Genomic DNA, 12,875 nt, shown 5'->3' with positions numbered 1-12,875 from the left:
GCGGAGAGCGAGGCTGCGCGGAGGCCGGCCGGCACCTGGACACCTACGATCCCTTCCCGTGACGGAAGAGGCCGCATGGCGGGTCTGCGGACTCCCGTCGATTTTTCTCTAAGGAATGGCCTCCGCGCAGACGGCGTCTGTTCGGCGCGCCCCGGTCTGGACACACACCTTCGCACGCACCCGGGACTGCCTGCCGCCGGGGTCGCACGGATGGCCGTGCCGACGCGCACGCTCCCACGGGCACGGGCGCAGAGCTCAAACGGGAGGGGGTGCCCGGTGGGCGCCCCCTCCCCCCGGCTCGTCCAGAATGCCAGGTTCCGACACTCGGCCCCGGCCGATGTCTGTGGACTCGAGGCGGGCCTGCAGTGTTTCCTAACTGCCCACTCCTCGCCCGGCCAGCCTGCGGCAGACTGAGCCCCTCGGCTTCCCCGAGGGGAGCATGTGCAGCGATCCTCGGCCACGCTCGTGCCCCCACCGCTCTAGGCCCGGCCTCGGTCTTCACAGAGGTGGTGCTTGCCTGAGTGCTCAGGGTTAGGGTTAGGGTTAGGTCTCGTGAGGACGAGACCCAGAAGGGCTTCGTAAGTGTCTCAAAGAAACCTACTGCCCAGGCACGGGGCCAGGGGCTCCCGGCTTCCCCCAGCTCGGCTAAGCAGAGAAAATGCACGAAAGGCAGTGTGGGCGGTGTCGCCCGCCGGCCCCCCCCCCCCCCGCTAACCCCTCCCCCAAGCAGCGCACCGGCCGGGCTGTGCTTCCCGCCAACGACGCGCTCTGACGCTTGGCAGCCACGTCGCTCGGGGCCCCAACCGTGAGCCGAGTCCCGCTGGCTGCCCTGCGAACCCCTTGGATGGACACGCGCTCTCCCTGTGGCAGCCGCGGGAAATGGGGGCCCAGCCGTCCGGGACCGTGCCGGCGTCTGGTGAGGCAGGCCGCCTGGTGACGGAAGGACCCCACCCGAGGACAAGGACGACAGACGGCGGGTGTCCAGCATCACGCAGCTCCAACCACGCCCCCCTGCACCCCCACTTTACCCAGGGTCATGGGGCGGCTGACCGCAGAGGGAGAAAGCAGGGCCTGGCAATTCAGAGACTGGGCGTCCTCCCTCCGGGGCGCTGCGTTGCACCTCAGGGGTCCCTCTGCGGGTGGGGGCACAATTCTTTGTCACAGAGGAGCAGGGCTGGCAGGGGTGGGGACGTGGGGAAGGTCGACCGCCGCACGCACACAGCGCTGGACCTGGAGCACCTGGGAATGAGGGTGAGGGTTCCCGGGGTCCCCTCAGCCAGGCAGGCCTCCTGGCTTTACTACATGTCTGTGCTCTGCACCATGCCCGTTACCGAGCTGCATCTGCAAATTTAACTAAATGAAAGCTGACCAGACTTGATTTCCTTTGACGTTTCCCTATCATCCCATCCTGGGGACGGACAGAAAAACCTGCAAATGAGTCCACTTCAGCACTGAGACAATCCTGTTACAGGGCACCAGCCACGTGGGAAGCACGCTGTGTGCCAGTGAGGACCCTGGGCCTCAGAGTGGCCAGACTGAGGCTTAGGCCACCGTGCCTGAGCCCAGGCTTCTCACGCGGGCAGCACTGGGTGCTCGGCGAGGGTTACATGGGCCAGCGGATGCAACACGCTCAGCGCTTAGCAAATGAAGCCTCGCGTGAACGCTCTGTAAGGGGAGATTTTTAAATTCACAGGAAGTCTCCACGCATTACAAGACGTCCGCGAGATGCTCTCATCCCTGGCCACACAAACGCCAGCTCGGGTTCAGTGGACTGAAACCCTAAAAGCAGGGTTCTGTCCCTTATGGTAACTAGTCGCGAAGGCCGACAGGTGACCACCTCTGGTGCCCTGAGACCTGGCAGCTCCAGGCTCGTCCGCGTCAGCGGGCCGGCCTCAGGGCCCTCCAGCTCGCTGTGAACTCAGCAGGGCGCGCAGAGGGGACCCCCGGAGCTACCGGGAGGTCCTCCCCGGCCACGGGGCCCAGTGGGGCCGCGGGCCAGCAGGCCACGGGCTGGGGCGAGCAGTCCGCGGCTGTTTTCACGTGACGTGTCTTGGCTATTTCTAGGCTCAGATTTTTATTTTATTTATTTACTTTTAACTCAAGAAGAAGTTTTAACTTTCTCATGACTCATTTCTTTCAAAATGGTGTCCTTGGGCACTTGCAGCGTCGCAATCGTGCGAGGGAGCGGCCGGCTGAAGTAGGTCTCAGCTCACAATGGCAACCGCGATGTCACGATGTCATTCAAAACTGTAAGAAGCTAACAGATCAGGATCATGGCTCAATCCTAAGTCGGAAAGAACGCTGGGTGTTAAAGATTTATCCCAAAGGAATTTAACACAGCATTCTCTGTTGATAAACGTGTATATTTCCCAAAACAAATATCTGAAAGATGTGAAGCCATGATCATTCAAAACACCTTCAAGCTCGTTTGAAACAGGCTCTGTAAAAACAGACCGTGAAGGGGGGCCACGCTAGCCGCCACCGTGCAGGTGACCGGAGGGGCGCCCGGTGCCGACGACCCGCGGGCCACCAGACGCCTCCGTTTCCAGCCTGAAACCAGCCTCTCTCCCCTCCGGGAGGAGCACACGGCAGCCTCCACGGTGCCAGCTGCTGCCATCTGGTTCATTCATGCTCCGAAATACGAAAGATGGCCCTCAGTTTTCAATCTCACAACTTCAAAAGGACTTAAAAAGAAAAAAGCCACCAAGAGGGAGGTACGAGATCAACGAAAACGTGATGTCCCTGACAACCGCATTAGCTGGTGCATGCAGCCAGGGCCCGCAGGTCCTAGAGGCCCTCCAGACCCGACGCGCGCGCCTGGGAACGCGCCTGGGGACGGGGCGGCTCTGCCAGCCTCTCTCCAGGCCGCCGGGGTGCCGGGAGACAGCAGCTACTCGCGGGGCGGTCAGGCCCTGGGACTGGGGACCGAGGCCATCCCCCCCGCACAAGGGCTGTGGCCGCGGCTGGTCACTGAGCCTGCAGGGCAGGTACGCTCCGGCGGTTTCCAGAGTAAAGGGAAGGAGACAGAGGAGACACGATTCATCCCCACGGCTGAGAAACCACTCTGCTTCCTAACGTGCTTGCTCCAAATACCTGCTATATCTTAGGTTTAAGTTTCTTTCTGCAAATGCCTTTGTGAAATTCCTAGGTTAAAGTCTCTGTATAATTTGCACACTACTCTGTAGGTTCAGGAAATTTACCGTTTAGTTTTAAAGACAAGCAAGAGTACTTAAGTTCCAGTAGGTGACGATGGCTCATCATCTAAAAGGTATACAAAACCTACTTAACGATGCTTTCAAACTTAAGAAAGTCGAATCAGCGGGTGAGGAAAAGCAGTTAAGTCTGGAAACTTCCATAAAAATGCATGGTGGGCCTGGGCTCACTGCCACGGCGTGGGCGAAAAGTAGCCGGCAAAAAAATGGTTAACGCCGGCCTCCTCGGGAGGCCGTCCAGCAGAGCACAATGGGCGGCCCTGGGAAGCCTATAAAGCCAGCGGTGCCTCCGAGTCCGCAGCAATGACGGGCGTTCTGGCCAGTCAGCCTCGTGCCCCAGGCAGGCGTCCCCTTGCAGGACCACCGCTCCGGCATTCTTCGACGGGGGGAAGCGAGGCCAGAATCCCCGCCACCCGAGGGAGAGTCTCGGCCGCACCTCCAGCCTGCCGGGAGTGCACCCGCCGAGGCCGGCCGACAAGCCCTCCCAGGGACACGAGAAGGGCCTGCGCAGAGCCGGCCTGGGCTGGGGTGGCCGGCTGCATCGCAGGTGAGTCTCGGTCCCGGGTTCCCGGTTCTGCGTTCGGGTCGGTGCCGCGGTGGGAGTCCGCGGACCCGCCGTGCAGCCTCTTCCATCACGGGAGGGGAGACCGAGGGCGGGCCCGGCTCGGTGGGCCCGCGTCAGGTGCGGCACGCTGTGGTCACAGCTGGACGCAGATGGGGGCACACAGGCCACCCTGCGGTGAGAGAGGCACCGAGGCTACAAAGCCTCTACTCCGCACACGAACCCGCACCTGGCTCAGCCCCAGCGGGGCTGCAGGGCGGAGGCTTTGCAAAGGTCCTTTCTGTAACGCGTGCCCAGCGCAGCAGTCCCCCGACTCCCCGGCGCTCTGTCGCTAGGCTGGTCAAGCGAGGCCCTGCCTCCAGTTAGGACGTTAGCCAGTCAACGAAAACGCAAGCCCGGCGACACGGCCGGGTGGACCGGTGTTCCTTCACAAAGATACACACCCAGCTGGCCTGACAAAATGTGGTTTTAGTTTTCTTTTTTTTTTTATTTTTTTTAATGTTTATTCATTTTTGAGACGGAGCATGAGCTGAGGAGGGTGGGGGGGGGGGGGGGGGGGGAACAGGGAGACACAGAATCCCAAGCAGCATCCAGGCTCCGAGCTGTCAGCCCAGAGCCCGACGCGGGGCTCAAACCCACGAACTGCGACATCGTGACCAGAGCCGAAGTCGGACGCCCAACCGACTGAGCCCTGGTTTTAGTTTTCTAGAGCTGGACAGGCAGTGGAAACTCGAACCAAAACGAGACCACGATGACACTCGCCTTTACACATCCACGGTCCACCTTCGCGAGGGTGCTGTGTCAGTAGCCAGCTCATACTCGTTCCCGCGTCCCGTCATTACAGCACGGTGACAATAAGAGTATTTGTCAAGGATCAGCGGGTTCACGTGCGTGGGAAAGGAGCAGAGGACTCACTTTAAAACTGCCCGCGCAGCCTATGTTGACGACGACGGGAAGCGCGCGCCGAGGGCCCCTCACCGTGTCTTCCTCTGAAGACGGTCGGAAGCGGCCCAGGTTTCCGTGCTTAGAGAGCCAAACAAGCGCTCTGCGTGCTCCTTACAGACAAGTTACCGAGAGAGGCTTTAAACGCTAGACATTCATGAGGTCCACGCTGGCATTATCTGCTACACACGACACAACACAGAGCACAGACGTCTCCACGCCGGCTGAGCAAAGCTTGCCGAACGCTTCTCGATCACTATCTGACCCGAAGGCCGAGACTGGGCTTTCTCTGCTCTGCTTTTCAGGGTTTCCTTTGGAGCACGACTTCTGAGCAGGGGTTCAGTGAGCGTCTAGTCTGGTTGGGCGACACTTGGAAAGTGATCCCCGACCGTCTCACAGGGTCAAACAAAAACCCTCGGGAGAAAGACAACTCAAGGCCGTTTTAACGCGCCAGGGCCGGCTTTCTTGGCCTCTGTGGGGGGCCCCGGGCCCCGGGAGGCCAGGAGCAACCCCAGCGGTGGCGGCCCAGACAAGGCCGCCGACAGCACTCCCCTCCCTTCCCCCCGACTCTCGGGCCGAGCCGAGTCGCGGTGGGCGGCCTCGGACACGAGACCTGTGGGCGGCTGAGGCTTTTTTAACGCAGTTTCTAGGTTACAGACCTCACTGCAGAAACGCACTCGCTGTTTCAGATAGTTTATCAAAATGCTGAGTGAACACTATTTCCTAAACCAAGGACTGTTTTCGGTCCTTCGGGTCCTGTCACGAAGAAAGTTCCACGTGGGGGCACCCGAGCGCGGGGAGCAGGAAAACCTAGATCTGTTTTCTGTCGTGAGAGGCTCTGCTCCAGCTTCCTCCAAGCACCCCGGGCCCGCCGTCTTCACAGACGCTGGGTTTTTCCCTTCCCATCTTGGTCCTCCTTCCAACAGCTGTCGAAATAAATTTGATGTCCTCTGCTGGCAGATAGTACTTTTCCTGAGAGTTCCAGACCCAACGGCCGCGTTACTTCATAAGCCTGCTATTCGGCTATTTTTAAGAAAGGCGTCCACCGCGCTTTAGCATGACTCACCGCCCAGGCTGCGGTTCGGACTGAGCGGCCCGGGAGCCCTGGGGACAGAAAATGGGGGCACTTTCTGCACTTCACTCCTCTCCCTCAGCTCAGTGACAACCAAATCTCCGAGACGCCAGGACCTCACGTCCCACCCCACCCGTCCGCCCCGGGGCCACCCGCCGCCACGGCGTCCGTCCTGGCGGAGAGCCGTGAAGACTCGAGTCACAGACTCACCGCTCTCCTGTCTCTCTCTCTCAGGTGTGCGGGTGGTGAGCGCCACCCGGCGGGCCTGACCGCAGCGGCCGCCGCCCCCCAGGGGCCCAGGCGAGGCGCCGCCCGTGCTGTGGACATGGAGGGCCTTTTCCGGCTGCCCGGCTGCCCGCGGAACAGACCCGCGCCGCCTCCAGTGCTGCCCGGGAGGAGTTCGGATTTTGCAAACGCCTGGCTCACTTCACGGAGCATCGCCTGTCTTTCCGGAGACGGACTGACTGTTCACGTCGGGTTTCTGTGAGCCGTGCGGCAGACCCTGACCGCTGTGCCCCCGGGGACACGGACGAGACGCCCCCGGCGCCCGTCTCTGGCATGGAGACGCACGCGGCCGCTTACAACGGCACCCCCCCGGAGCTCAACCTGTCCCGCACGCTCCCCGGCAGCGTCCTGGCAAACCAGACGGGCGAGCTCTCCGAGCACCAGCAGTACGTGATCGGGCTTTTCCTGTCCTGCCTGTACACCATCTTCCTCTTCCCCATCGGCTTCGTGGGGAACATCCTGATACTGGTGGTGAACATCAGCTTCCGGGAGAAGATGACCATCCCCGACTTGTACTTCATCAACCTGGCGGCGGCCGACCTCATCCTGGTGGCCGACTCCCTGATCGAGGTGTTCAACCTGGACGAGCAGTACTACGACATCGCCGTGCTGTGTACCTTCATGTCCCTCTTCCTGCAGATCAACATGTACAGCAGCATCTTCTTCCTCACGTGGATGAGCTTCGACCGGTACCTCGCCCTGGCCAAGGCCATGCGCTCCGGCCCGTTCCGCACCAAGCACCACGCCAGGCTGAGCTGCGGCCTCATCTGGATGGCCTCCGTCTCCGCCACGCTGGTGCCCTTCACCGCGGTGCACCTGCAGCACACGGAGGAGGTCTGCTTCTGCTTCGCGGACGTCAAGGAGATCCAGTGGCTCGAGGTCACCCTGGGCTTCATCATCCCCTTCGCCATCATCGGCCTGTGCTACTCGCTCATCGTCCGGGTTCTCGTCAAGGCCCACAGGCACCGAGGCCTGCGCCCCCGCAGGCAGAAAGCCCTCCGCATGATCTTCGCCGTGGTCCTCGTCTTCTTCATCTGCTGGCTGCCCGAGAACGTGTTCATCAGCGTTCACCTGCTGCAGCGCACGCAGCCGGGAGCCGCTCCCTGCCAGCAGTCTTTCCGCCACGCCTACCCCCTGACCGGCCACATTGTCAACCTCGCGGCCTTCTCCAACAGCTGCCTGAACCCCCTCATCTACAGCTTCCTGGGGGAGACCTTCAGGGACAAACTGAGGCTGTACATCGAGCAGAAAACCAGCGTGTCGGCCCTGAACCGCTTCTGCCACGCTGCCCTGAAGGCGGTCATCCCGGAGAGCACCGAGCAGTCCGACGTGAAGTTCAGCAGCGCGGTGTAGAGACGGCGGAGCCGGACCGGCGGAGCCCAAACGCCGAGTCGGCCCCGCGGCCGGGCGGAGGAAGGGCTGGGCCGCACGCCACGGCCTGAGCCCGGTCGGAACGTGCCGGACCGTCCGCGCCCCAGCTGCGGGCACACCCGGGCCCCGAGGAGCCCTCACCGCCAGCCACCTTGACTCTGGGCCGTGCGCACAGCGCCGGGGCTCCCCACCCCCGCTCACGGCGGCAGCTCGCGGCGCTGGCGGCTGGGCACGGGGGCCAGCGTGGGCTCACCCTCCACTCCACACCCACTGTGTCCCGCAGCAGAAGACGTGTCTCACGCCGGCCGATGAAAGCAGAAAGAAGGGGACGCTCTGGAGGAAATCCCTCGGTTTCGAGGTCGATCCGCCGTAAGTCTGCCACCCTCGGGAAAAAGAAGTCTGGACAGAAAACGCCGGGCAGATGTGACTCGGACGGTGTGGTCCGTTCTCCACGTCTGCGGCACGTGGCTTCCTTGTGGCGCGGACAAGTGTGCTCGGGCGAGACAGGAGCGGAGAAGCCCTTCTCCCGGCAGCCCGCTCAGAACAGCCGCTCGCCGCCACCGGCTAAGTGACCCTGAGCACCCGAGCCGCCTCTGCCGGAAGGTTCTTCTCCAACCAGAGCCGCCGCCGCTGTCCGGGTCGCCGGCCCACCGCTGCCCGTTTACGGTGTCACCTGCACCCACGCCAACACGGATCGAGACCGCGAGGGGCAGGTCGGGTTGGGGGGGGTGGAGCCAGCGTGCGCGGTACAAAGCTGGCCTCTGGGAACGATGGTGGGGGTGAAGATGAAGGCAGCGTAAACCGTTCGCCCTAAAATGTAGAAGAGAAAACCTCGCGACCGCCAGGAACGGTGAGGCCTTGTCAATAAAACATAGTCACGTGCTGATTCTCAGTGCTCCGGGTTGTTCCCCGTGGATGGGGGGCGGGGGCGGGGGCGGGGGCGGACTGGGGCCCCGGCAGCACAGTCGGTCTTTCCTCATGAGGAAAACACACACCTGGGGCTCACCGCCCATCCTCACTCACGAGGTCAGCATCAACGTCCGGTCACCCGCACGCACCCGGCGTCTCTAAGATGTCAGACACTGCCGCACAACCTCCAGGGGCCAAAGTGAGCTTTACTGCAGACGGACCACATGCCCTGGCTCTTCCAGAAGGTTCTGTACTGTCCGCATCAGGCGTGGAGTCTGTAGTAGCTCAGGGTGCTCCTGAGGCAGCTCGGTGGGGGTGGCTTCCCGTCCTCTGACACGGGCCAGCCTGGGGACCCCGTCCTCTAATGCACACAAGCTACGGCCCCTGCCTTCCAACGTGGCTGAGGCCAGAGGGGCCCCGTCCATTCATGCTGCCTGGGGAGCCGTGGCCTCCAATGCGGGCTATGACTGGGGACCCCCGGCCCCCAGTGCGGGCTGGGGTTGGGGGCCCCCGGCCTCCAGTGCAGGCTAAGCCAGGATCAATGTGAACCCTACTCCTCCTGCCCCACATACTCCACCCAGAGGACCGCCTCCCCAGAAAAGTGGGGCCCTCAAGGACCTTCACACAGGCAAGGCTTCCCGAAGGAGAGGTGAGACAGTGTTTAGGTAACAGGCAAATGAGCCATCTGTAGTTTAAATGGGTTTTATGGGTGCAAATCACCAAGAGAGAGAGTATCCGTCCCAAGTAAATATTTTCAGTGACCAACTGTGACCTCGCAGAAATGCCGTCTCCAGCACCGAAGTCCCACTTAAGACTCACTTTCTAAATAAACATCCCAAATGCAGGACAGGAAGACCGACCGACAGCTGGGGACGGTTCCCACGAACCAGCAGGTCAGGCGTGTGGAACACCACCGTGGGGTTGCCGCATGAGCCGGCCCGCGGCGCTGTCCCAGAACACCCACCCTACAGCCACGGTGAGGGTGAGCCGGTGATCTAGATGCCGGAGTAACTTCCAGGGAAGAGTCCTCCCTCCGCCCTCCGCCTCCCCAGAACCCGCAAAAGTCACAAGTCCGCAAAGGGCACAGACACGCCGTTGACACACCTCGTCCTCTAAGAGCCGGAAGGGGGTCTAAGATGCCTTCCCTCCCACGTCCTCAGAGCTCTCTGTGAACAGCTTCTCGGGGGGGCTCTGCCCCCCCCCCCAGGGCCCAGCTGGGGCAGAAGGCACTGCCCAAGCCCCTGGCCTTCATTCCCTGCTCATCACCAAGTCCCCCCTTTGGCCCCAGTGCTGACGACTCCCAGTTGCAGAGCCAAGGCACAGACGGGTGCCCCAGCCTGGAGCGTCTGAGACGTGCAAGGGGCTCATCAAATATGCACCGTTCCCAGCGTGACGAGCGGTGAGGGACAGGTGCTTGACGGAGTGCAGGGCTGGGAGACCCATGCTGTCTGGCCGTGGTTCTCGAGGACGGGTGGGGAGACGGACGACACGCTGGGGAATAAGGCCAGGCCTCGTCTCCGATCCTGCCAAAAAACTCATGATGTACACACTGCCCCCGTTACCCAGAGTCCTGAACCGCTCAAAATCTTCAAGGGTAATGACGTAGCCAGGAACCGACGCCCAGCCCCGGTCTCTAAAACCCACATCCCTTCCTCTACGGCACCCGAGGATCAAGAGGTCAGTCAAAGTCACAGGCTCGACCCTGTCCAGACGGGATGTTCTGGGCAGGAAGGAGCAGAAGGGAGATCCCTTCCAAAGACCTCTGGGCAGGAACCGTGTCTGAGCAAAGCCCCAAAGCTTCGGTCAGAGGGGCCTCCGTCCTCGTGGCAGACACCCCGTGAAAGCTGGGAGGGGCTGGCCCTGCGCCCGGAAGCCAACTCTTGCTCCCGAATGGCCCCTCAACAGGCCTTCGGCGCTGGCGCTTGACCGAGGCACAGGTCCAACGGGGCCAGACACAGCTCCTACCTCTAACCTCTGGAAGCTGTGTCCAGATGTGGAAGCTGGCGGCAGAACTGAGGGTCCACTGGATGTCACTGGAAGCAGAAGTGGGTAGAGGTCCCGACTCCACAAGAAGGAACCCTCACTGCGCCGGAGGCCGGGCATGCGGCCTCTGGAGCCTCTTTTGAGCCGGTGCCAGGGAGACAGTGCAGAGACGGCAAAGCCAGGCAGGCTCTGTGCGCAGGCTACCCGGCCCCTTCGAGCACAGCCCCTTTGCAAAGCATGTGCCCGGGAGCAGAGGCTGATTTCATTATTTTGTCAGGAACGCCACAAGATAAAATCAAGGCGTGGGATTGCTTTGTTGTTTCCTGGTAACCCAGCTCTCCCGCTACTCAGGCCCTACAACCCCAGCAAGAGCTCGCAAGGGCCGAGCTGGGAGCCGGCGCCGGCACCGAGTGCGATTTCCTAATTCTCTTTGTGCTTAATAACTGACCCTTGATCATGACCGTTACGTTTCCCAGACCCCGCATCCCCTTGGAGGGGTGGAGGCACCATTACCGCGTCACCGGTGTGTGTCCCCTCGTCTTCCGATCGCCGAAGCGATCCTGAAACTTTCACACGTATTATGGGTCGTGCATGTTCGCCAGTGAACCCAGAGTGGTTCTCGGGTGGGCAGTGGGAGGTGCAACACGGAAGGGAGAAGGGGCGGCAAGAAGGGCCTGTGGGTGATGGAACCGTGGGCGGCCAGCGAACCCCGAGATCTCTGAACTGAGAACACGTGCAGGAGGGCACACGGGACCATGTGTGCGCGTGGGCGGGCATGTCACATGCACCCCAGCTCCACCTGCTCAAAGGGGCCAGAAAGGGCCTGAGCGGCTGGGGGCCCACCGACACCCAAGCCCTCCCCCCAGGAGAAGCCGGGCTCCCCAGATAAACAGCCGACCCGGCCAGAACAGGGAGGGACGGAGTAAGCCTTGCCACATGGTTTCCTGCCACAAGGAAGAAAAGCTTCAAGAAAACAGCGAAGTCACAGCGAAAGGACACGGGGACCTAGCCGGACGGTTCTCACTGGCCGGATCCGGCGCACCGTGAGCACCAAGACGATTATAAACTACCGAAAGACAAGGACCCGTGCGTCCGCTGCGGTAACGGGCCCGCGTGCACGCACTGTACGTAAGATGAACACGGAATAAACCCGGCGCAGGCGCACACAGGAGCGGGCGAGTGAGCGGAGGGCGCCCGCAGGCTGCCGACCGTCCCAGCGAAGCCGTGCCTTGTGAGAATCCGTAGGGCAGGCCAAACCCAGGACACCCGACGGGAGCAGGACATCTGGCCGCTTTCGTGTGGGGACAGGGGCACCACGCAGCAGAGGTGGGACGGCCCTTAGCTGAGTGTCAACGAGGAGCCCGCGGGAGCAGGGGAGTCCGGATGCGGACTCTGAATAGGGCACAACGTCTCCGAGTCCTCAGCTGACACCGTGACCTCGATGCGGTCAGGAGCAAACAAGATCCAAAACGGGATCAGGGCATCCATCCCAGATGTCAGGCCAGAGACAGAGGGGCACCCTTCGCGCGCGCCACGGACACCTGCGAATGGGAACGGCGGAGACGCCTGGGGTCCCGGAAGCTGCCTTCTGCCGGGACCCGTCCTCGCACACCGCCTCGCCGCGGTGGGAAATGGGTTATCTGGCGTACCTTTCGGTACGCGGCAAGTTAGAAAGAGAGGAACAGAACTGTAGTAAAAAGTAAAGCCCAATTTAGGCGCCAGGGGACGCTGCCCAGGCCGGGTGTCAGTCTCCAGGGCGGACTCTCAGGCCGACGGCCATCTCTTCCGCCGCGTACCGCGCTGGGGCACCTTCACGGGGCTCGGGGCTCGGGTCCCTGGTCCCTAGCAAACGGGCTGTTCTCACCCACGTCTGCGACACGTACGTCCTGTCTGTGACACCGAGGCTCGGAGTCGGGTGACGAGTCTGAGCGCCCAGGACCCCGTTCCCCTCCGCACCCCGCTCGACACCCGAGCCGGGAAGAGAGGCTGTGCTTCCTCACACGACGGATCGGCGGACCGCCTTTCCAGAGCCCGTCACTGAGGCCCGGCCGCGGAGCCCGTGAGCACTCCGCCTCCCGGCTTCTGGCAGGGGTGGTGGCGAGGATGCGGGAGGTCAGTCAGCCCAGTGAACACCCCGAACTGGAAGGGAGGTAGCGAGGAGGGCGGGCGGTGTCATCGGTGAGACGCCCGCCAGGCCCCGGCCTCTCCCCGACTCCCGGTGCCCGACACCCCCCCCACCCCCTCCCGGACGACCCACGGCCCACGCTGCCAGCAAGCCCTCTGGAGCCACGGGCCCAGCCTCTCCCTGACTCCCAGGTGAGGGGGGTGGCCCCGTCTGGAACGGCAGGACAGCGGCGGGGGCACCCGCCCAGGCCTCACAGACACACACAACACGGGCTTCCACCCCCACCCCCACCCCCACCTCGGTGGCGGCACACGGGCTGGCTGTGGGCGACTTAATCTGGGTCTTGCCATTGTCCAAGGGGTGGGGGCTCTCATGTGGGAACAAGGGTTTTAAAAGCCAAAGGAACACAAAACA

At 62.4% G+C, this 12,875-nt stretch overlaps 2 protein-coding genes across 2 annotated transcripts in view; one reads left to right on the top strand and one right to left on the bottom strand.

Moving 5' to 3' along the window:
• CE3H7orf50 (chromosome E3 C7orf50 homolog) overlaps window positions 1–12,875 on the bottom strand; it is a 108,460-nt gene that overhangs the window by 63,404 nt on the left and 32,181 nt on the right. The window lies entirely within an intron of this gene.
• Window positions 6,005–7,466, top strand: GPER1 (G protein-coupled estrogen receptor 1). The gene has a single exon (XM_030300139.1). It carries the CDS (start codon window positions 6,347–6,349, stop codon window positions 7,424–7,426), a length of 1,080 nt encoding a protein of 359 aa, XP_030155999.1. The 5' UTR covers window positions 6,005–6,346; the 3' UTR covers window positions 7,427–7,466.

Source organism: Lynx canadensis, chromosome E3 (genome assembly GCF_007474595.2).
Source record: "Lynx canadensis isolate LIC74 chromosome E3, mLynCan4.pri.v2, whole genome shotgun sequence".
NCBI classification, from domain to species: Eukaryota; Metazoa; Chordata; class Mammalia; order Carnivora; family Felidae; genus Lynx; species Lynx canadensis.
Note: the sequence above shows the minus strand (reverse complement) of the source record. Positions and strands in the feature narration are given on the sequence as shown.

Bases quoted from the DNA above. Each gene is read 5' to 3' on its own strand.
- GPER1 (XM_030300139.1), top strand. From the start codon at position 6,347: ATGGAGACGCACGCGGCCGCTTACAACGGCACCCCCCCGGAGCTCAAC.